General features: G+C 40.9%; 3 protein-coding genes across 4 annotated transcripts in view; 2 read left to right on the top strand and 1 right to left on the bottom strand.

The window, feature by feature from the left end:
- Positions 1–108: 108 nt before the first annotated feature.
- Positions 109–10,489, top strand: LOC118409514. The gene is made up of 9 exons (XM_035810582.1): positions 109–360; positions 1,188–1,337; positions 1,551–1,656; positions 2,029–2,155; positions 2,515–7,401; positions 7,626–7,806; positions 8,108–8,243; positions 9,015–9,144; positions 9,330–10,489. The coding sequence occupies exons 1-9, from the start codon at positions 287–289 to the stop codon at positions 9,500–9,502; spliced, it is 5,964 nt and encodes a 1,987-aa protein (XP_035666475.1). The 5' UTR covers positions 109–286; the 3' UTR covers positions 9,503–10,489.
- Positions 10,490–10,832: 343 nt separating this feature from the next.
- On the bottom strand, positions 10,833–19,188 carry LOC118409518 (E3 ubiquitin-protein ligase RNF115-like). Of its 2 annotated transcripts, none has more exons than XM_035810588.1 (10): positions 19,007–19,188; positions 17,861–17,931; positions 16,529–16,589; positions 16,008–16,183; positions 15,677–15,741; positions 14,660–14,690; positions 14,245–14,320; positions 13,752–13,845; positions 13,140–13,255; positions 10,833–12,557 (listed from the first exon to the last, which is right to left on the bottom strand). In XM_035810588.1, exons 1-10 carry the CDS (start codon positions 19,091–19,093, stop codon positions 12,474–12,476), a joined length of 861 nt encoding a protein of 286 aa, XP_035666481.1. In that variant the 5' UTR covers positions 19,094–19,188; the 3' UTR covers positions 10,833–12,473. The 2 variants fall into 2 exon arrangements, with proteins under 2 accessions (XP_035666481.1, XP_035666482.1); XM_035810589.1 differs by having other exon boundaries at positions 15,701–15,741.
- A 1,886-nt stretch (positions 19,189–21,074) lies between these two features.
- Positions 21,075–23,833, top strand: part of LOC118410169 (CMP-N-acetylneuraminate-beta-galactosamide-alpha-2,3-sialyltransferase 1-like) — a 9,178-nt gene continuing 6,419 nt past the window's right edge. The window contains exon 1 of the mRNA XM_035811706.1: positions 21,075–21,577. The gene's annotated coding sequence lies outside the window, so the exon portion shown is untranslated. The remainder of the gene's footprint in view (positions 21,578–23,833) is intronic.

Here is a 23,833-nt window from a genome sequence, read left to right as displayed (position 1 = left end):
GGTTGAAAATTTAATGTTAACTGTACTTATTAAATATAAAGTATAGTAATTGACTTAATGAATACTTACTATTTTTCTAGTAAAGTCATCACCCCCACCATCGATTTGAATGGTATAGACCATGTTTCCGCGGTAAAACTGAAGCTAACATCATGGCGGCCTAAAGTTCGAACCAAACTTGACGCTCGCTGTAGCAGCCGTCAGTCCCGCCCCTGCCTCCGCTGCCCTACTTAGCAAGACTAGGACAACCTTAGATGAGTAGTACGGCACACCAAAAGTTTCCAGGATGTCTCTGAGGCGATACCGTCGCGACCGTTTAGCCATCAAACTTTTTGAAGCCATCGGGCGGGACGATATCGGGTTCGTTAATAGATTTGTCACATTTAAAATTCTGATATCTGTTGTAGCACTTGGTTTGTATCAGGTTATCATGTCACCGGATGTTATATACATTTTCATATCTTTATAATTCTGTCACTTTGTTTTGGTTTTTCAATGAGTAATAATTTTGGGTGGAAGAACCGGAACAGTGTTTTCCTTCTGGGAGTCTGGAGGTCAGTGGTTTGGGGGAACCCCATGGTAACATGACACACGTTCTGCGGTATTTACTTTAACCGACCATGTGGTTTCTGTAGATTACTTATTTTACGTTTTTGAAATGTCTTCCAAATAAAATCGATAGAATTGGGCCCATCTTCAAAACCAGTTGACAGGATAATCAGAAATCGCCCAGAAAAGACCAGAAAATTGTGCTTGAAAAGTTGTGTAGGAATTGTTTGCCCTGGTCCCAGGGTCAAACAAACACTGACTCCTGCTGAGCCACAAATCTAATTCGTCCTGCAACAATTGACATGAATGACAATGAAAACAATTGGCACTCGATTATCCCGTGTCTTTTTGTCCTTGAGAGGCATGGAATTGATACAGTAGTATTATTATGATGACAATCTGAATGCACATTAGAGAGCGGGATTATACATATTTAGCGGTTTACCCGGGGAATTCAAAGAACAGATGGAAAAATTTTATAAAATTCTGTCATGAGGTCTGTTATGTGCTGAGTAATTTACTTCTTCAAAGTCTGTATTTGTCTTCGTTTTCCAGTTTTCACTGTTTAAATAGCTAAGCTTAAATACTTTCATTTGTTGTTCTTAATTAGTCCTTTCCTGATTCTCATAATCATATAGTCAAGCAGAGGCACTACTAAAGAAAGGTGCAGACCCCAACCTGCTCTTACCCACACAAGGAGTAACACCCTTCCATCTGGCAGTAGGAGTGGATCATGCGCTGGACTTTGTTAAACTGATCTTGAGTTATGGTGGCAACCCCAATGTCAGGTAGGGAGGCATCTCAAGATTTTCTTGCTTGTCATCAACTTCTAGTTTTATTAATTGTTGTATTTAAGTGCATTTTTCTATGCCTTTCCATCATTTGGAATGTGCTATTTCTGTATTTTCATTGTAAGAGTCACTTGTATGGGAATATTTTGAGCACAATTGCTATATTTAACTATCAAATCAATACTAAAATGTAAGTGTACTTTTTGCCAGGGATGAAGAAGGAACCACACCCGTACATGTGGCAGCATCCTGGGGTAAATTGAAGTGTCTGCAACTGCTGATTGTCAATGGAGCAGACCCTCACACCATAGACCAGGTCAGATCATCTCACCCTTTACCTAAACCTGCCAGGCTGCCACATCTATGTATGGGTCTTGTTTCTTTTTATGTCCGATTCTTAGCCACTACTGGCCACAGCTGTTCAGCAAATTTGTTTCTCCCTAGAACCATCATAGAGTGGAACTCTGCCACAAATACTCTCGTGGCATGCTCATTAGATAGCTTTGAACAATGCTACAGTAAGATGTGCAAAGGTTAGGTGTAATACAACCAGCTTTTACCGTGTTGCATGACTGCAAAGCTGGCGTCTTATGACGAAGGGTGGTTATACTGACAATACAGATATAGCTGTTCTAACAAATGTATGCAAATGTTAATTGACATGATTGACATTGACCTTTTCTCCCAGGAGGGTCGGACAGCTCTTGACATGGCACTTGACTATGGAGAGACCTTCTGCATCCAGGCACTACAGGAGTATGAACGGTCTGCCATGGAGATGGGAATGGAGGATGTCATTCCTCAGTACAACTACAGTCAGTCAACTTCCATGAGTTTCTTGTATTAAATAAGAGTTTTGAAACTGTTATTTCAAGCTGTGCCATATATGATCATAAAATAAACAAGGATCTCTCTGAAGAAGCCACCAAATTCCAACCTAATTTTCGATGTACATCACAGGACCTGCAGATTATTGATCTTTTGTCTTCTACTGTCTTAGAAAAAGAAGTACATGTACTTAGAATTTAGAGCTATCATCTTGTCTCATTACATTCCTGTCCTTCACGCAAAAATTTGCTATTAGGACAAAGTTACTAGTACTTACTACTGTTAGAAAGGAACTTCTGTGATTTACTGAACAGATGTTATTACTAATAGTGTGTTTCCTCCCTAGGCTTACTGTGTGGAGATGTGGTAGACTATGTGGAGGAGATGGCCTCCAACTCTGTGCCAAACTTCAGCTTGTCTCGCGACCTCAGCGCCATCAGTTCCCGCCTGCCCAGCTTTGGAGACCCTTTCACGTCCAGCCGCATCTCCAGCTTTGGGGCTGGTCTGAACGCCTCCACTCTGTCCACGTTTAGTGTTCCGCCAATGAGTTCTACTCGCATCTCAAACTTTGGTCCACCCATCAGCCCCTCAGATTTAGAATCAAGCCATCTGACATTGAAAGGGGGGGCCAAGCCAGTCAAGCCAGCTGCCCTTCCTAAAACTCCCAATAACACACCTGAGAAAGCTGAAAAGAACAAACCTAGATCAAGTATATTTGGTGGATTCAGAGGAAACAACAGAGTTTCCCCCACAGACATAGAAACCACTCAAAGTGCCAAATACAACGTAAAAGTCATGGAACCCGAAAAGCCATATGTGGATGAGGTTGATTCAGCCAATGTCTTTCAAAATCAGAACTTTCAACAGCCACCATCCTACAAACACCTCTTTCCAAAAGAAGGAGCTGCATCTGCCAATCCAGTTGGCAAGCCAAGTCAGTTACCTAAAGTGTCCTCCCCAGACCCTGATGTGTCTTTCCCTAAGCTGCAAGGCAGCACTGGTTTTCAAGTCAAGCCTGACGACAGGAGAAAAACACAAGTCTACAAACGTCCTGGAACTGGGAACTCCACATATAGCATAGACTGTGGCACACAAGTCACCAGACCCTCCAGGCTTCCTCTAGTTGATTCCCCTAATGACCCACCAAGGAGAGTCACCCAATCATGGAGCAAGAGAGATGCTAAGGTGGGGCCCATGAACGAAATCCAAGAAGCAGCACAGGCTGAGACCAAGGATGTTGGCACAGGAGTACAGGGTTACAGCCTGCTGGAGAGCTGCTTTCAGAGAAGAGGTTTGTCTCATCTCGTAAACCAAACCCTCCACAAGTTGCAGAAAGACAAGAAAGATGTAGAGAAGAGAGATGTAGAGAAGAAAGATGCCGGTACTTCCATGCACATAGACAGTCCAAGCAGGGATGCAGCAACATCTATGGCAGTTGACAGCCCATGTAAGTCCCCAGATGTGTGCTCTCCACCTATAACTCCCATGAAGGATGCTAGCACCTCACCACTTGTGCTGCATGAAAGGAAGTTCAAGTCTGCTGAACAAAAAGAAAATGGGCAACTTGATCAATCTGAAAGGGTACCAGAAAATGGAGCAAATGAGTTCTTGGACTCAAAGAAAATGAAGAGATTCAACTCCAAGCAAGGCATTGACTGCACTTCCCCTGACAAGTCTATTGAGTTTGTCAAGTCCTCCAGTGAGTCATGTGAGTCGAACAGTGCCTTCCTGGAAAGAACATCAGTCTGGGTCAGTGCCCTTGATGATTCCCTAAACTGTGACGAGGACTGGGAGGAAGATGACAACAAGTCCTCTGTCCCTGCACCTACTGAAGACAATTCTGAAGGAATCAGGAAAACAGCAGATAAGGAGAATGATGAACATGACAACACTAGCCCTACGTCTGATGACAATCCTGATGTTAAGCCTACTTCAGGTGGAGAGGATGATGAGAGTGAGGACCAGAATGATGACAGAAGAAGTGAAGACAAAAAAGACAAAGAACTAGACACACAAACAAAAGGTCTAGAGGATAGCACTGAAAGCACTGCTGCACTAGACAAAGGCTTTGTAGAAGAAAGTAGAGCAAAAACAGACAGACAGCAAGAAATGATGGGAGACAACAAGGGAGAAACAGGGGCGGATAATGGTGAGACCAGTGCTGTAGAAAAGCTTTCAGATGGACACATTTCCACACACACACAGAGTACTGATGATTCTGTTGATGATGCTGTGGTAGAAGAAATGGCTGAGGAAGCTGAGGATGAAGGAGAGGATGGTGACGATGAAGATGATAATGAAGAAGATGGGTCTGGTACCCACAATGATGAAGTTGACACCCAGATAGCGATGCATCTGGAGGCCACAGGTATGACAGAGGATCTGACAACAGTCACTGCCTTGGGGGAGGAGGAGGTTCATATATCAGGAGAAGAGGAGGAGGATTTGTGTGATGATGAGGAGAACAGAGGGTTGGAAGAGGAGGACACAGTGTCTGATGACAAAGAAGATGACCAATCATCAGACAGTGATGAGGATGAGGACACAGAGAGAGAGTTCTCTACCCCTGGGGATCCATGCATGAGACACCAGAACAATCAATCTCCAGAGACAAAGGAAGAGAAAGCCACAAAGCAAGACACAGAGAGTATTAGGGGCAATAGAGATTCTTCAGGGAATAAAGGACAGGCAACAGTTGATACAGCCTCTAATGTTGAAGGAAAAGTGAATGAAGGTGAAAAGTCTTCCATTGCAGTTGGAATATGTAACAGTCAGCCCATATCAGAAATGACAAACTTGGTAGATACTTTGTCTAAGAAACTCAATATAGGGCCTAGCACCAACAAAACCGAACCATCCAAGGGTGTCCAGACACAAGGGGAGCAGAAACAACAAGAGAAGAGTTTCCTGGACTATTCCTTCTCAGAAAAATTTAAAAGACGACTCAGTGACACACTGGTGGCAAGAAGAAGTCAGCTTGCAGCTGGCAAAATGACTGTAAGTGAGAGCGATATAAGTGCCACCCAACAACCATGCTTTCCTGGAAGACAGGCAAACCAGAGATTTTCAGATGTACAGCGGAATAGCAGTGTAAAATTTGACTATTCTGTAACAAAGTTACCTTCTGTGGATGCTGCTGCTGGGGAAACCTATGGAATGCCGTCTAAGTTAGTCCCTGGGGTGCAAAGGCCAGGCTGCCTCAAAACAACCTCCAGTGCCACCCAATCGAGCAAAGCTGTTGTACCTTCAGACATCAGACAATCAAGGAGTGAAGGTGGAGAGAAAGAGCCAAGAGTTCATTTTATGATTTCTTCTCATCCAAGAAACCTTAGAGGTTTTGATAAAGAGTATGAAAGTCCTGGAATGTCAGACCATTTCAAGGAGAAACTTGGCCACAGGTTTGCAAATGTTCATGGTGGGAATGTGGCTGAAAACAGCCCAGACAAAAGTGAGTATTGTACCCCAGTCTCAGACCCAAGACTTCTGAAAGACCCGCTTGTGAGAACAGGGACAGATGCAAGGAGAATTGATGACAGCCTGCTTGGCAGTTCTGTAGGCAGCTGTAGAAAAAAGCTTCTTGGTTCATTTGCAGAGGTGAGCAATGTGACCAAAGAAGATGCAAGCCTTGTGACTACATCTCAAACTGCAACCATGCCTGTCACCTCAGACAGCCAACTCATTCCTGAAGAAGGTAGTAAGACTACTGGCAATGGAGTTGCCGATGATGACTTCAAAACCAAATATTTGATTGACTATGCAGACAAGTTAAAGAAAAGTATACTACTGAACCCTCCTAAGTGGAAGCCTTATGAAGGCAAAGACCCCCTGACAGAGGAGGAAGATACCCTGAAGGCCAGTGGCACCCTGTCACCTGGCTCAGCCACCCTGGTGTATAACAGTGTGGACCCCAGGGATGAAGAGGCACTGCTCCTCGATGGTGGACTGGTAGAGAGAAGGAAGCAGCTGCTTCAAGCAAAAGCAAGATACATGAGTGAAATAAACAGTAGAAGTACAGAGGGGTCAACCAGGTCTGTAGGTGCGAGTTCTAAGTGGCAGAATGATGCATCATCCTTGACTCAAGCCTTTGATCCCAGCAGTGGTCAGTCTTCTGACATGGACACTCTAGATGGAGACTTTAGAAGAAAGCTCATGTTGAGGACCAAGTCAAATGTCAGTGCAGAAAGTGGGCAGAGTAGTGTTCCTTCGTATCTTGTTGATCACGACCAGGAGACCATTCCCTATGCAGTGTGGGTTCCCAAAGGCTACAAAGGAGCCAGGCCCTCTCAAGGCCAGGGCGATGACGCAAAGGTGGCATTCAGAAGGAGACGTGCAGAGAATGCCAGGAAGTTTACATGTTTGAACAGATCACGGAAAGACAGGTCAGACCTGATGTCAGACATGGAGTTCCTCACCTCAGACAACACTACAGATGAAAGCTTACAGTCCATGTTGGGACTAGACAAAGATCGCTATGCACAGATCTTTAAGAAGCCTGCCTATCACTTTGAAAAGTCAGTAGTAACAACTGATGACAGCATGCAGTCTGTCGATGAGAGGCAGACTACTCAGCGCTTCATCCATCCCACGCCAGGACCGCAGCATCACTTTACAGGCGGAGCTGCCAACAGGTCATTGATGACGTCCGACGACAGTCTGCCATTAGGTGACCAAGAACGATATTCCCAGCGATACATAAAACCACCTGTTGCTCCTGTAGCCTCAAAGAATCCCAGTCCTCCAGAGATAGATTTTCCCCTCTCTAGTGAAACTGAAAGTGTATCCAGTCAGGAACAGGAATATCATGTAGAAAATGAGGTCAGCCCATTTGCGAAGACAAGGCGCTCTTTTGATCCAGATGCTACTGTGGAGTACTTATACACTGACAATGGTGACGGCATAGCACTTATCGAGCGTAGGTGTCCCTCTATGTCAGGATCATCCCACTACAGTACTGCATTAGAGGACCAGTCCACTGTGAGCTGTGAAGACACTATCCTGTATGACTGGAAGGCCTACTTTGCTGTAGAGAGCGAGGTGGAGTCAGAAGCAGAAGTGGTCCACATTCCTCCAGAGTTCCAGCAGCTGAGCGACCAACAGCTGCGGGAGAGGCTGGAGGCACTAGGGGAGCTGCCTGGCCCCATCACCAACTCTACACGAAGGCTGTACCTGCTTCACCTGGTCAAACTCCTGAAGGATCCATCTATGGTTCGCTTCAGCACCCAGCAACAATCAGGTGGGTAGACCATTCTTGTTGTCGGAAGGAAAACTGTAGAATCTACCTTAAATCAGTTATCTTTTATTGGCTGCTTCAATCTGTGGGGTTAACACTTTGCTTTGTATGTATTGATATAAAGTATATTCATTACCATGAAATCTATCACAATAGGGGTTAGATATTCAGTTCATCTTGTTTTCAGTACTTGTTTCCCAGCAATGAAATGTAACATGTTCCTGCAGGATACCTCCCCGAGCTGGCTGCATGTCTCCATGGTAACCCAGTGAAGGACATGATGGAGGAAGAGGAGGTTCTGTCACGTCAGTTTGAGGATCCCCAGAGGATGTGGAGGGAAGGTCGTCTCAAGTCCTCCTTTAACTACCTTCTGTTGGACCCCAGGGTTACCAAGAACCTCCCAGCTAGGTCTGTTGAACCGGCACCTATATGTTTTGCGTTATTATAGGATACACATCTGTATGGTCTGTCTTTATCAAATTGCATATGTTTGAACTTTTTCTTTATTTGCAGTACCCTGTAGTAGGTTATTTCTCTGAAGTGTATTTAATATGTGTTTGTAAGTAACTCTGGATGAGCAGATTTGACCGTTAAGAATACTTTTTCTACAAACAAAAATGATTTATAATAGCATCTTTAATGGGGAAAGGAGCTTGATAAGACTTCATGAATGTAACAAATTGATGACTGTATTTCACTTCTCTTTCAGGGGAAGGTACATGACGGACACAGAGATCTTCAAGACTTTTGTATCCTCAATTTTCTACATTGGCAAGGGGAAGAGGGCACGACCATATGCTCACTTTGGGGAGGCCATACAGCAAATGGAAAAGCCAAAACACAATGTAAGACTAATTTGTACAATGTCTTGTTGGCCAGCAAGAAGTCAATTTTTATGAATCTGTTTGATTGTATAAGTTAGGAATTGTATTAACGATGCACACCCCAGTTTATTTGGGGTCTCAAATCAAGGCTGCGCACCCTCAAGTCGAGAGGCCATCTCTTCAAGAAAATAAATGTAAAGCAGAAAAGCCGTATATGGGAGTGAAGGTATCACTCCAGCTTTACGAACAAGTAAAATTAATCAAGCAAATAATAAAGAAAATCGTAACACTGAGATTTTTACGATAACTCGACGCGCAAGGCATAGCAACACAGCTCACAGAGCTCATATGGACGGTGAATCTGGGTCAACGGGTGAATCACTTCCAACGCGTAGTAATACAAGGAAGTGAAACTCGGGCCCCAAACCAGTTTTCACCAAAACACACCACTTCTTTCGCTTTTTAGCCATGCCAGTATTAAGTGCCACTTTAAAGCAGATTATGAGAAATTTGAACTCAAACCCAGACCCTCGAGACCCTCTCGTCACATTTTTGTCACGCACTATCTTGGACCCCTGTCGCGGAAGAATTGGTGTGTGCACCGTTATGTTTGCCAATTGTGGAATCTGCTTACCCCCAAAAATGACAGAATTCCCTTACTTGCCCACAATTATCTTGTGCCTCAACACCTTCTTTTCCACTGTTAGTCCTGGTCTTTAACACACATGTCCTCCTACTTATACTGCATTGCTGTACTTGTTGTATCAGCTTGATGTGTTTTGTTTCTCTCAGCCAAGTGACAAGGTAAAGCACATCCTGGACATCTGGGCCAGTGGACTGGGTGTGGTCTCCCTACATTGTTACCAGAGTGTCATTCCCGTGGAAGCCTATACAAGAGAGGCGTGTATGGTGGAGGCCTTTGGTATGTACTCATGTTGTTGTGCAGTCTCAAATTTGAATGTCATATTATTTTTAGATAGATCAGTGCATATATACATGGACATGTGTCCACATACACAAAACTGCATCGCAATTTGTTTCAAAGTTATCTATTTGTTAGTGGAACTCACTAAAGAATTGCTTGCCTACTTGCCGTGCAACATGTAGGTCTGAGCAGACTAACCAATAAAAAGAAGGGTGACTACTATGGTGTAGCAGCCACATGGAGGGCAAGGAAGAAGAGGCTGATGGGAGTATATCTGCTGAAGAAGGCCATGCAGATATTCCTGAGTGAGGGGGAGCGGCAGATCAGGCCAGCTGATGTCAAGATTGGGCAATGATGTTTGTTCAACTTCCAAAAATGTACAGCTTTGAATGCTCTTCACTTGAATTATATGTTTCTTGACAATCTTGATTGCAGTTCCCCTGAACATGAAATACTACACATGAAAACATGAAAATTACACATATCTCTATAAGCAATTTATGATCTTGCATTGTTTCCTTGAGCATTGTTACTATTGCTGACAAAATTGTGCAAACTTTGAGTAGTATGGTTATCTCTTCACCTGTAGCATCAAATGTTTGTTATTGAAACCTTTAATTTCTGCAGCAGAGTAGAAAGTCCACAATATTTACTGAACTGGCTTGCAGACTGACAGTTCAATGTTCTATAGTTCAAACAGTGTCTTATATGATACTGTTTTTAGCTAGTGACTTTTCTGTTTTATCTCAATGTGGAAAGTGATGTCATTTATGGATAATCGCTTGTTTTTATTCAGAAATGTGATGTTGACTTTTATCACAGTGTGATTTCAGGAGACGTTTGAATTGCTATAGTTGAACACTGGTTCCTAGTTGTGCATTTAGATGAAGTTATTCCCGCCATATCCGTTTCAAACATTTTGTTGGGAAAGTTTTGTTAATATCTGCGATAAAGTTTGTCATATTAGAATGGTTCTGCTGGAAGACTACTTGCCATTTTATGTTGCTATTTACTTGTAAATGTTTTTCTATGATGTACAGTTGAGTTGAAGACTACAAGGTTTGTAGTTTGTCCAGACAAAGTTGTAAAGCAAGGTCTTATTTTTTTTACTTACATGATTGTAAATGTTGTATGATTAAGATGTTATGTAAACATTACTCAAATCATTTTTTTCTGTATCAAGTTGTATACAAAAGTTTGATTTTATTTCTATTTGGTTTTGTAAGTTCTGCTCATAACCACCTTGATTTATGATGCAGAGAGATGAACTGTTTTCTCAGGAATTACCAGTGCCATGTTCTAAATGGTAATAAAATCAATGTTATGCCAAAGGCTAAATGAATGATTGTCTTTGTACGTAGTCTTGATTATGCCATCACCACTGCATGTTTTGTCACTAGCTATGTTGGTGCCACATAATATAATATAATGAACATGAGCACCTTTTCAGCTTAACTCCGAGGCACTTTGCAATTATGATTTTCTGAACTATGATGCTAGGCCAGCACTCTAATACATAGGTAGATTATTCTAAAAGTAAAAGGTGTACTTTTACATTTCATTATCTTAAATATGTAACTAGTACTACTATGATCAGCAATGTACACAAGTTAGTTCAAAATGAAAAAAAAATGATAATTGACATGGCCAAAAAATGCATTCAAGAAACTTCAGACAGGTGTTCATTAGATTTTCATTCTTTAATCTTGACAGGATTTAAGGTAACAGTAGTTCTTTTACCATTCCCCATTCCCTTTTACAATTCAGAGTAGGATACAACATAAAAGTGCTACTAGAGCAGTAACATCCAAATTTACCCTAACACTGGTTGTAATGATTATGATCAGATGGGTAATGCAGCTATTTTCAAGACAGCTACATTCAAGCCAGAGTTGTACACTTCTTTCCAAACCAGCAACAAACTGAACTAAATTCTCTGCAGTCTTGTTGATTTGATAAGCAGTCTGCTTTATAGGGAAAAATTGATTTATGACCTGGTTGATGCTGAATGGACATGGTTGCAATTTACATCTTATTTGAACAACAAAATGATTAGGTTGAAACCTACCTCATACAAAATGAGCTGATTGTGATGCACCATATATAACATCCGTGAATACTTTCAGGCTGGTAAGTCACTGGACAACAAAAGTACTTTTTACACTATGTAGAACACATGGTTGTGTACAAAATACTTTGTTGTCCATATGTCATATAAATATACATTAACTCACTATTAGCAAAACATCAAATCATGAAAATTCCTTTTCCCCTTGGAATTTGTGCTTGTTTGAACTGTGGTCACTGACAAGAATAGCACAAATAGTTTAATCTCCAAGCAGATCCTACGATGCCATAAGATACATTGTAGTATCAAAGCTGGCCAAGGAGTGTAGCCGGCTAAGGGAGTCAAACGGGCACCTACGGGAAGTTTGATACTACTAGTATACATTATGCACCGTGTATCTGGTTGGAGATTACAAATAGTTATGACCTCTATAAAGTGCTGACTCAAAAATGTGCTGTTCTTTTAAACAAGATGACCAAACCAAGGAATTAAGGCAGTGGAAACTTTCATTAGCGGAGTGTCAAAAGCATGGAACAAACTGAAAACTGTTTTATCAGACTGTCTCACACAGGTGTAAAAAAGAAACTGTTTCTTCATGATCACTCTGGTCACCAGAAAAACACTGGTGGTGTTCCAAATTTGATATGTACATGCTGCTATGTTGGATTTTGGAGTGTCAGAATTGAGTCTGCGTTCATGAAATACTCTTTTTATTCATACAGTAGTACTTACGCAATCTTTCTACAGCAGCCAGATGCTTGTAGGAGGATCATGCTCATCTATTTAACATCAATTGGCAGTAAGAATACATATATCAGTCATGTAACACTATAGGAAATGATTGGATAAAAAAGTCCACAAATTGTGGAAGACCCCTTTATTGAACACAAAGCTGGATTGAAGTAAAAAGGCAAACTATTTGAAACAGCTACTGACATTGGTCCAAGCTAACAACAAACACAGATATCATGATATCTATACATACATTTATACCTGCTTTTTATGTTCAATGAGTCTTCCCATCCCTCCCCCCTCTTATCAACTTCACCAATAGAAATATCAAGCTCATACATATCAATCATTCAAGGCTATGTTGTACAGCAGACAAAGTGTAACAAAACAAAAAGATTTTATGTCTATAAAATCCTGGTGGATTTTTCATTCTTTTTCTTTGGGTAGTAGACTGTATAGGGTACGTGTAAGCTGTCTGCATCAATAACGACTACCTTAAGTCAAACATAGACTTTTGCTGACATGATTATCTGGGATCTAGGCTGTTGTCCATGTCCATATCTGTTCGACTTCCATCCAAGCTTTTTCTGCAAACCGGGCACGTGTTGTGCTGTGGCAAAGAAGAAAGGAAAGATTATTTGCTTGAAAAGTAACATATCTATCATACATGTTGTTCCAGGGTTGTAGCCAGCACCCGTCCTTCAGTCCTTTGAAGGAATTTTGCAGCTGGGGACTGAAAAAAAAATTGATCATTCCGTCCTTTGTGATGGACAAAAATCTATATGTAAAATCAGTAAAGATATAAAAAACCGTCTTCCTGTGTAATTTTTCACCAAACAGATGAACAGCTTAGTCTACCAGCAAAATCTACACCTCAAAATGTAGGAAATTGGGTTTCAGAGGGTCTAGATTTCAAAATATTTCAGGGGAGTATGCCCCAGGATCCCCTTAGGAACGTAATGCCTTCAGCTCGACGTCTCGTTCTTTCTGATTCAAAATCGAGGGGACTGAAAATGATTTCAGGCTGGCTACAACCCTGTGTTGTTCCATTAGCCATTTGTCAATACGGGAGATCACTAAAATAACAGTTATTGTCTTCAACATGAATTGTACACAAATTTTCCTGGGACCTAACTACATGTACCAGTAATAACAAATTTACAAAGTTCCAGTAATTCTTATGGTCACTTACCATTTCTAGCCATGGTACAATACAGTCTGAATGATAACAATGGCCACAGGGTAGCTGCCTTATCCTTTCATCCAGGTGATACTCTTCTTTACACACAGTACATTCCAATCCATTATCTGGTGGGGAACAACAATAGAGTTATGTATGATGAAACTAAGGTCAGCAGTTTTATATTCAGATGGTCAGTTTCCCATCCATACTTATCGAGATAATATGGTTTATATAGTTGTCACCGCCTTGAAAAATTGAGGTGTCATTTTTAGCATATGCGTGTGTCTGTTTGTGTTACCAGTATAACATCTGGATTGTTCTTGTGTGTGTGTGTGTGCACTGTTGGTATGTGTTGGAACAATGGTTCAAGCTTGATTTGGGGCCCCCTGTGGTGTGACCTTGGTACTGCAGAACTTCTATTTGTTGTATCTTTGGACATGGCATGGTCTGGGCCCCCTATTGGCTTGCTCTAAAACTGAAGTGGCATTTTTGTCAAAATCTTCCACTAAGGTTAACTGAACAAGGGACCAATGGATTTTCATAAATCTAAGTAAAGGATTACAATGAATGTATCACACACAAGATACAAGTCAATTCTGACATGATGTTAAACACACTTACCAACTTGTTCCTGGATGATTGTTACAGTGGGGAGGGCATCTATCATCTTCTTGTCAGCAGGAGGGGGGCCTGTTCCATCTAGCTGATTCAGTAACTGAAACAAATATGCAACAATCAGATATCAGAAGTCAAATTTCAAAAGGGGATGCAAGAAACAGTACACCAGACCAGAGACATTTAAAAATCACCCATGTTTCTCCTTATTGAGTAATCCAGTCTGACTTATTCCAAAGGCTCTGGTCAACTCAGCAATAGAACAGTATTCACTTTTGACCACATCATCTCTCTTATACTGTTATAGTTATAGACTAATCCCATAGCCCAAAATAAAAACATAAATGTGCACAAATATCTTATGGACATGCAGTCACTCTATCATTGGTTGAAACACTTATTGCCATTCTATCATTGGTTTAACCGATTAACAGTCAGGATTGATCTATTGCATCAGAAGTCATACCTGTCTGTTATTATACAAGTACTTAATGTTTACCTGGGTGATGATGGCATCAAGGCCTCCTGGTCCCCAGGCGTAGTCACCAGGGTTACCATGGAGATTGAAGAAACCCCTGTGATGAACACAAGCAGAGGGCCATCTTAAAGTTCAACTGGACAGAGCAAGGTTTTAAAGACAAGCAAAGGACCAGCAACACCAATCTTAGTTTGCCTTTTTCCTTCTATTTGTATCTCCACATTTGGCTTTTTTGATAGTTGTCTGTACAAAGCATGTGTTGAACTGTTGACTTTACTGTGTCAAAATTGGACTAAACTTCTCCCAAAAGATGCACAATAATCCAACAGGTTAACATGAATAATGATGAACATCTATTTGCCCTCAAAATAACATGATTCATGAACAATTATTTCATACTAATTTGAAATGATAGAATGAACTTTTAAGTACTTACGCAGGGAGACCACCAGTCCCTGACTGTAAAACTGGAAGGAGATAGAAGAAAAATATTATTAGTTTAGAAATAAGGAAGCCAATAATGTACTACTTCTCTTCCTATAGGCTCATCCATACATATATCATAGTACACATCAGCATGGAGACAATTCAAGCAGGAATGGATAGACATGACACAAGAAGGGGGGTCCAAAATTAAGATCAGGGCTGTTCTGTACCAATAATTTAGTTCAACTAGCTATACCTGGATTGTGATGGTTGCTTTAAAATCACATCAATTTCTTGACAGACCCTCCTGTTGGCAAGCTTTTGCAAATTATATATTTCTTCTATATGGAAGAACTTTTTTATATGTGCTTATGAGGTTAATAATGACAGATATGGCTATTGTAAACTTGCTCACACCTATATTTGTCCTTTTCAAACTTTTAACTTCCTTCTTAAATGCACAAAAATGCTGCATTCAGCGGAAATGTTGCTGTTATTTTAACTGTTCCGACCTATACTTCTTTTTAGCTTTGAGTAAGACTCTTTAGCCACATAGATTTCCTGCAAATGTGACTTTTCCCTTGGCGACATTTCGGTACGAACTAAGTATCTGAATTCAAAGGATTTGAAATGGCCTTGAAATATAAATATATAACAACTAACAGGTATTTCTCATACTTTTGTATGTAGAGCTGCAACAGAAGCTATCTTACTAAGTGACAAACAGTGGGCCTCAAACACTTCTCTTTGTAACGATCATATTGCTTGTAAAAAGCTGAATTCAAACATGTTTGGTCAGAACAACTTATCCTTAGACACACACCACACATTTGTAACAACACAGAGATGAAATGCATAAGTGCAAAACTTAGGGACAGCAGGTGGCACAACAGGAGTCATTTCCTGCATTTGAGCACAACACTTGTTGACAGCACACAAGAGACAAGCAGAAGAGATGTAAGTCAAAGCATAGAAGGAGAGACACCAGAACTGAACAAAACTGAAAGACGGGACAAAGAATACATACAGACTGGTGGGTAAAGCCCAGTACCTGCTGCCCCTCCTAGTCCTCCCAACAGCTGCTGGATGATACTGGGGGGAAATAAAAGACATACAGAAATCATCACAACGTTACAGTGTGTAAGCTATATCATTGAGAAAAGTACGCAGTTGGTTGCACATTGCCTTAGTGTGCACCCAATGTTTAGTGTATATACATAAATATCTCAGTAAATGTGCTGTACCACTGTTAAACATTTTCCATAGCGTATACATCTAACTGATATTACGTTTACATACTCAAACAACACACCTTTACTTCTTCTTATATGTAGTAAGTACAACAGCCCGAGATGTACCTCTCTAGTGCTGGTGACCTGTCTATGCCCCTGTGTGAGGCAGGTCTTGTTCTGAAGCGTAGCTGTGTCCTGGGCAGCCGTGTTCTCCTGTCTCGTATGTCACGTTCTCTGTCCGCAGAGCCCCGACCTGGCTCCGTCAACGATGGGTCCAGGCCCAGGAAAGTCCTACTCCATAACTTGACAAGGCATATACAGATATAAAGGTATGAGTCATAAAAATTTTACAACATGTATAACATATGTATCAACAATCAATTTTTTTATGGTATGGTATGGTACATGATCTAATCTAACTTACTTAACAGGTGAGGCCACTTGCAACAAAAGTTTCAAGTGGTCCTTTAGACTGCAACAATACTAAAATGTACATTTTAATACATAACAAAAAGTTGAAAACCATAGAAATTCTGCAATATGACCAAGGTACCTTAATTCTCTTTGGGGTTCACAGCTATTTTGATTGCCAGCCTAGGTTTGTCTGTTTTCTTAATTGTTGGTAAAACTAAAGCAATCCTTCTTACCTCTGCAAACTGCTCTGCTGGGTTGACATCAATATTATTGGGGCCATCTTCATCATCCTCCCTGTTAACAATTACACATGTTGTACTCATGGATATGAACAGTGGTTTATGTACACACCATGAAAGTTGGTAAATATGAATGAAAAAAACAGTTACATATATTAAGTATGCATAATAATATTTGCTAACAGCTGTAAATCAATTGTTTTCCAGATTATTCCCATTGAAGAAATTTTCTGATATACAGTCAAACCTGTCTATAGTGGCCACTCAAGGGACTGGTCAAAATTGGCCACTATAGAGAGGTGGCCACTATAGAGAATATGCTAATGACTAATGTAGTAATGAATTGACCACAAGCAATAAGTTACACATGGTTCTAGTACCCACTGATCTTTATTCACATAATACAGTACTGTACTTGTACTGCAATGATTTTTACACTATATGTATTAAGAAAACAAAAGCTATAAAAAGTTTTAAATGTTCTACAGTTTATATTGTCTGAAGAGACCGGTATCGTCATATTTCTTTGATCTTTCGTCTTGTATCCTTGGCCTTTGATACTTCGCCGTCCGTGTGTTCCCGCGCTCGCGTTCACACGTCAGATTCGCCCATCATGCTAATGTGGTACTCACAAGAAAAGTCTCGTCATTTCAAACTTTTCTCTTAATAAATGTAAGAATAAAATCCACCATAGTCTGAAGTTCATATCATTTTGTCTTTGAAACAATTTATTTAGAAAGTTTTGTGATGTAAATTAACCTAAGCGATAGTGTATTAGAACTTAACTTTAACACAATTTACCTCCGTAATATTGGTGTCGTCTATTGACCTTATAAGACCTCGTTTGTCAGCGGGTATGGGTAGCGCCAGTTTACGAAGTTTTGTTTTGAAAATAAGTCAAAGAGGCTTTAAATCTGGCGTAGGGTGACGATACGGCCGCTGTATATGGCCAAACGCGTGCCGAAACATAGGTCAGCGGTCCGCGTGGTCGTAATCGGCAGTGTTTTTGTACCTGCGGGACCGGAAATCATGTGGCCGTGGCCGCGTTGGACAGGTGGCCGGTAAGCCTATTTCTTAATCATTACGAATCCAAGGGACCGACAAAAAGTGGCCACTATGCAAAGGTGGCCGCTAATACAGGTTTGACTGTACATGTAACTAGAAGTGTTTTACTGACTCTCTAATGTCACATTATTTTTTACAGTCTGCAATGTATTCTTTAATTTAGAGTGTATGCTGGCTGTTAAGTAAAGGTACAACTATTGTTCAGTTATTAATATTTTTCAACAGGAGAAATTAAGGAAGATTCTGAATTATGTGTCTCACCCTGATGGTTCAAATGTGTTATCTGTCAGTTCTTCTATGAAACCTGAGTCACATCTTGGGCAGGTGTAGTCCTAGTAGATGAACAAAACGAAAGAAGAGCAACAGTCAATATAGTTACCTAGTAAGGCTTCCACTAATGCATCTTATTCTTACGGAGAAGGCAATAAAAAATGCATTTCAATATGTACAAGTGGTACTAAAATTAAAAATGAATACATTGGCAGGTGAAAAGAGATACATGGGTCAAAATGTTTTCAAGACTACTGTACAGTAGCTCCTCCAAACACTCAAAAGTCAGCAAAGTTATTAAGTTGGAACAATAAAACATTATCTACATAACTTTTCTGCACATTATACCTAAAAAATATGTGCTTTCATTTTCACATGTGTACTGAGCCCATTACTATTCCTTGGAATTTGTAATACATTCCTATCAACTCTACTTTCACAATTTGCACAAACACAAATAACTGTAATTAAACGTCAAATATGCATATTTCTGATCAATTAATATGTTTGACCTTTACCGTGTACCTGGGTTTCTCTCATTTGAGAGATACTGGGGAAACATGTGGGTAGGTAGGAAGCAGCAAGGTTAATTTACTAACCTTCTTGGTAGCAGGTATGACTATATATCTATGACCTCAAGAATCAATTCAAAACCCATTTCAGTTTGTACATGGCCAATCGTAACTCTACACATCATACAACAGTTTGTCGGCATTGTAATGTTATGAAACCACCTAAACGTGCATGGTATCGATTGTGAATTCTTAACAAGCACATATGACAGATCCGGGGTTTTCCGGTAGCCATCTTCGATATAGGTACTGTTTCCCGACCACAGCTCCTTTCTTGATTTGGAGACAATTCCATCATATACAAAATACATATTTAAGGGGTTTGCGTATCTATCATAGTTCAAGCCTTGTAGGCTACATATCACCTGAGAGGAGACACGACGGAGGAGCATCTTAATGATAAAATTACATCATCGTTTGAATGTGTAATTTTTTCCATCCGTGCTCCCAGGCAACAGACGGAGGTCGAAACAGGCCGAAAATAAACAGTACCGAGGCACTTTCCAGCAACCAATCAAAACCGAAATTGTGCAAAACAAAATGATCGTCTGTTCTGATGACCTACCGGAAGCTTAGGTTGTACTTCTTGAGTACATTGATGGCAAAAATACACCGATCCTGCCGAAGACTGGTCGACAGCAGCCTCCGCCATCTTGGATTCCTGTCGTCAGAATGACGTCACCAAATCACGTTTCTATCTTCATTCTCGCGTGTCAGACTGATGGGAACGAGATCTAGAAACGAGAAACGGCGAGACGTCGGTGAGCCCAACCCCAGGGTTGGGAAGTTCCAAGCAGATCCTACGGTGCCATAAGAATATGATAAGATACTGTAACATCAAAGCTGGCCAAGGGGCATGGCGGGCCAAAGGGAGTCAGACGGGTACCGGAGCATACACACTCCAAGGCCGGCTTCACTCCTCTGTCAGCTTTTGCTAGAAGTTGGTTTCATACAGTAACGTTGTTAGCGTTTTGTCAATCATCATGATTTTTGTCGGTGTTGCCCGGACCCTTCTAAGTTTCTTTTCAGCCCTTTCGGTCACCCAAAGCAGAAAAAAGAAAACGTACATACATGGAAATGCTTTCGTCTTGCATTTATTTTTCCCTAAAAAAAGATTGATTTCATGCGTTTTTCTAGCGGCTGAGGAAATGTGTGTTTTTCTCGTGAATGTTTAATTTAGTGTAATGTTAAGTATCCGGATCTTTTCCTGCCATCTATAGCTATCATTCCCCAGTCATAGTCACCTCCTGGTCTGTGTGACCGAGGGTGATTTTACAATTTGAAAACATTAAATGATCTACAGTCAATTTGGGGGTTCAGCGCCGGGTTTTCGGAAAAACCTGTCCAGTCCAGACAGGGAAATGGGGCGGAAAACCCTGTCCAGTCTGAAAAGAGGGTCTGCATAGGGGTTCCTGGCAATGCTTAAAACTATTACTAGTACTTCAGACAGCACTTACACTGATACACATATTTTCTCATGTAGTTAAACTGTTCTGTATGTATTGTATAAACAAGGTGCCATACACTGTATCCTCTACAGTTGTCGTGCAATTAAGTTCTTCTTCTTCATAACTATAGAATCGGCAGCATAATGAGTGACCCAAAGGTGCAATATGCCTGCACAGAAAGTCCTGTCAAATGCAAAGTACCCAATTAACACTTATCTGGTAGGACATGAGGGGGAAAGAATTACACCCATTGTCCATCAAACAATGGATAGTGAGTGTCCGTCAATTTCGGGTTGTTAGATAGTGGCAATACATTACAAAGACAGGCTTTGAAAGGTTTTCTTTAAATGATAAGTGTGCAGCACTCATTTTGAGAGCTGGTCTGTTTAAATCCTGGTTCAATAGAATGACTGTGAAAGGTTTCAATATCAACACGACTTTAGTACACAATGTTATAATATAACATATATTTTACAATGCACTGCAAGAAAGCAAAGATGGCATTTTTCACACCCTAGTACAAGTTGTGAGCTATATAGAACTATGTATCCTTCTAAAAATAATGTGTTTTATTTGTAAAATTATCCCATAAGGCTAATAGCATGTTCAGTCTCAAAGACTTAAAGTAGAACTTTTTTATATGATCAAGGAGCTTTTATCAAATATTGATAAAAGCTCCTTGATATGATGCACAGAAGTAACAATGATGGATGATTTTTGTTAAGTTATAATTTTTGTATGACATGGTGTCACACTTCAAGTTAGTTGATGTTATTTCTGTGCTTAGCCATATTAAAGATAAAAAAAATGTTGTTGTCTAGTACTTAGTACTAGTAGCTTACAACTTATACCCCCATGCAGACCCTCTTTTCAGACTGGACAGGGTTTTCCACATTCCGGACTGGACAGGTTTTTCCGAAAACCCGTTCAGCGCCACCGCTTTTCCGTGGCCTTCAAACATTCGAGCATATTAAAGCGTCAGACAAAACATTAGCCTCAAAAGAATGGCTACAGGAATAATAAGGTTAGAGGAACAAAATGTGATTATTGATTTTCTTGTTGTCTCCACTATGTTAGCTCACTTCTGTTGACCCTATGTGCTTTTACTAGATCTTACTACAGTGAAACTCCTATGCAGCAGGGATCTCAGATCTTGTTGTATTTTCTTCTATTTTTGTTGTCGTTCGTTGAGCTTTGCGAGGCTCATGTTCTGACAATCCGGGAGCAATGCCCTGGCCACGACGCCGCAAGCATTATTTTTGCCGGAAAAGACAGGACGTCACCTGTAGCCAATCAGAAAAGGAGTTGCTATTTACTTACACTGGATCCATTCTAAAGCTGTTTCCAATAGAGTGTGTCTAAGTCAACTCGAGAGTAAAGATCACCGGGGTCGAAGTTTTGCCTGAAAGCTTGGAAGCGTGGCATTGCGGTGGACCAGAGAGCCCCTGAGTACACAATTGGCCGAACAGCTTAGAGTAAGACGTCACAGAAAATGCAGGGTGTGGAGCTAGCTGGATCATTACCCATGTAGCAGTGAGGTCACAGTGAACAACGTTGCCTATACAGACAAGCTGTCAGTGGGACTAGTCAATCCTGTACCTGGCACCTGTCGCATTTGTGATGTTTTGCGGGGGGCTTTTGCTCGCCATCACGGTCATCCAACGACGCATTGTTTACCGGGTATGAAGGTAAGTGTCAGAGTGTGTATTGATTGCTCTAGGACTACGCCGATGACAATAGCAAGCTAGCTGAACAAGACAAGACTCCAAACAAAGTAGACTAATCATTCCGAAAGCTTATCTGTCCAGGACAGTCGTCGAGCCTGTGACATGTTGATTGTCTATATAGTGACGAGAATCTTTCCCCCGTATCCTTCGAGTGGACCGTCAAAATGTATGACTGGACGTCACATATATATGTTCCATGTGTGTCGAAAGAGTCAACAGACGTATACGTATTGAAATAACAAGACGGGATTACTTCCATGGCACAGATGTCAACACTTCTACAAACTATGGTTTGATGGAGACGCAATCCTTTAATTTGAAACAAAGATGTCTATGCATCTATACTCCCCTTTGAAGATAACGATACAGTAATATTCTTACCGTTGACCATGTTGATACAAAAATCTAACCACATGACAAGGACACTCCTGGTGCCCATGATGGGGCGTATAGGGTATCTGCCCGACTTGTATGATTCTTTGTACCATATGATACAAAGTCGTCAGCTACATGCAGGTCATGTATCATAGTAGAAGCCTTGACAGTGGGAGTACAGCACCGTCGCCGGAATGTCATGGAGGGGGCCAAGGGCAGGCATCAAGACTGCCTGCTGCCCCAGTAGAATGGTACAGCCCGAGTCGCTAGTTGTTCCCTCCTTTCGAATTCAACCTCCCACTTGTTTTATTGTACTAATCGGTGATTTTGTCTTGTTCTCTATTAACCAACCCCACCTGACATCATTTGTTTGTTACGTAATACGTGCCGTGTCTAGTCCCCTGCAATCCCGGATCTGGGGTAGCGCTTGTTCACCGCCAGCTTTGTGAGCACTGCAAACAGTCGGCCGCCAGGGATATAGATCGCACATAGCAGCAAACACGAATTCGAAGTCCGAGACCCTAGTCTCCTACTTGAACTTTTTTCTTGAATAGAAGAGAATGAATGAAAAAAGAAGATGTTAAGGCATGGTGTATTTTTTGTCCCACTTTTGGTATGAAACAAGACATGCGTCACATCATGTTAGTAATCTGCAAATCAGTAATTCTTCCCACGGTGGTCAAATACGGGCTCAAAATCTCCCATGTCTAGCCGAATTCGAACCTTCTTCGATGATGTTCCATCTGACGTAATTCGAACGGAACCCGTGTTCTATTTAGGTCATCTGCGGTCATTGCAGGTAAAACCGTGCTTTCTGGCATTTTCCTCCCAACTAACTTGAATCAGGCGAAAAATATAGTTTTTAACCAATATAAACAATTTTCTGGACATTACATCTATGCTTTCACTTTGTTTGGAACCTGTAATATGTACCGAAGCTACTGGCGTTTTTGTTGGTGACCTTGAATATCATAAGTGTTGTTTACACCGGTATCAATAACACCCTCCCGCTCTCCGTGCGGCATGACATGCGTGCAAACATCGTTTAAGATCTCCACCAAGAATAGTCCAACATAACTCATTGACGGCTCAAAATGACCGCAACGGTTTTCCCGAGATTTGTGTTTTTGGGATTTTTAAAAAATGCCTTAGATTTTGAATTATTGGTAATTAAGTGCGAAAAATGCCATTTTTACGCATATTTTTGACTGTAACTTTGCTTAAAATTAAAAATTAAAAAATCCCAAAAACAGAAAGTTTTATTTGCCTCTCAGATGACGAAAAATATAAAAATCGAGAATTTGCCATGGCACTTGCGGCCCATCTTATCAAGAGTATGGTCAAATTGAAGGCCTTCCTAGAAACAGAAAAAAAATCGTCTTTGGAAGCAAAATCGAAACGAAACAACTATCTCAATTCAAACGGGAAGATTCAAACTATCTAAAATTACGAGTTTAATCTTATTTTGAATACATTTTCCCTGTCATAACATCTTGTTTATTTTGAAATATTTTACGGTTAGCAAATAGTAGGCCTCTTGTAACCCGATACTCTTTCGAACTCGCATAGCAACGGGAAAGAATACCCTAGCAACCGACCGCCGTGTCCCTTCTTGACTTATCCTATTTCGAATATATAATTCTGCAACGGAAACGGCCCGCGGCCGTACTATTGTTAAGAGACCTGCTAGAGGGTCCTACCTTATGAAACTTCTTCCCAACCACAAGATCTGTTGGAGGACCAACAAAAATCGTGACCATAGTCTGTCAGTATCATAATTAAGTTCCACTGCAGTACTATAGAAAGCCGCTAGGGCCCAAAATCTAATCATTTTGATATCTC

This window comes from Branchiostoma floridae, chromosome 2, assembly GCF_000003815.2.
Source record: "Branchiostoma floridae strain S238N-H82 chromosome 2, Bfl_VNyyK, whole genome shotgun sequence".
Lineage (NCBI taxonomy): Eukaryota > Metazoa > Chordata > Leptocardii > Amphioxiformes > Branchiostomatidae > Branchiostoma > Branchiostoma floridae.
This window is presented reverse-complemented; position numbering and strand designations above follow the sequence as displayed.

Coding starts and splice junctions, on each gene's coding strand:
- LOC118409514 (XM_035810582.1), top strand. CDS start 287: ATGTCTCTGAGGCGATACCGTCGCGACCGTTTAGCCATCAAACTTTTT. Junction 7,402..7,625: donor CAGCACCCAGCAACAATCAG/GTGGGTAGACCA, acceptor ATGTTCCTGCAG/GATACCTCCCCGAGCTGGCT. Junction 8,244..9,014: donor TGGAAAAGCCAAAACACAAT/GTAAGACTAATT, acceptor TGTTTCTCTCAG/CCAAGTGACAAGGTAAAGCA.
- LOC118409518 (XM_035810588.1), bottom strand. CDS start 19,093: ATGGCGGAGGCTGCTGTCGACCAGTCTTCGGCAGGATCGGTGTATTTT. Junction 14,691..15,676: donor TGGGCTTTACCCACCAGTCT/GTATGTATTCTT, acceptor ATCTCCTTCCAG/TTTTACAGTCAGGGACTGGT. Junction 13,256..13,751: donor AATCATCCAGGAACAAGTTG/GTAAGTGTGTTT, acceptor GTTCCCCACCAG/ATAATGGATTGGAATGTACT.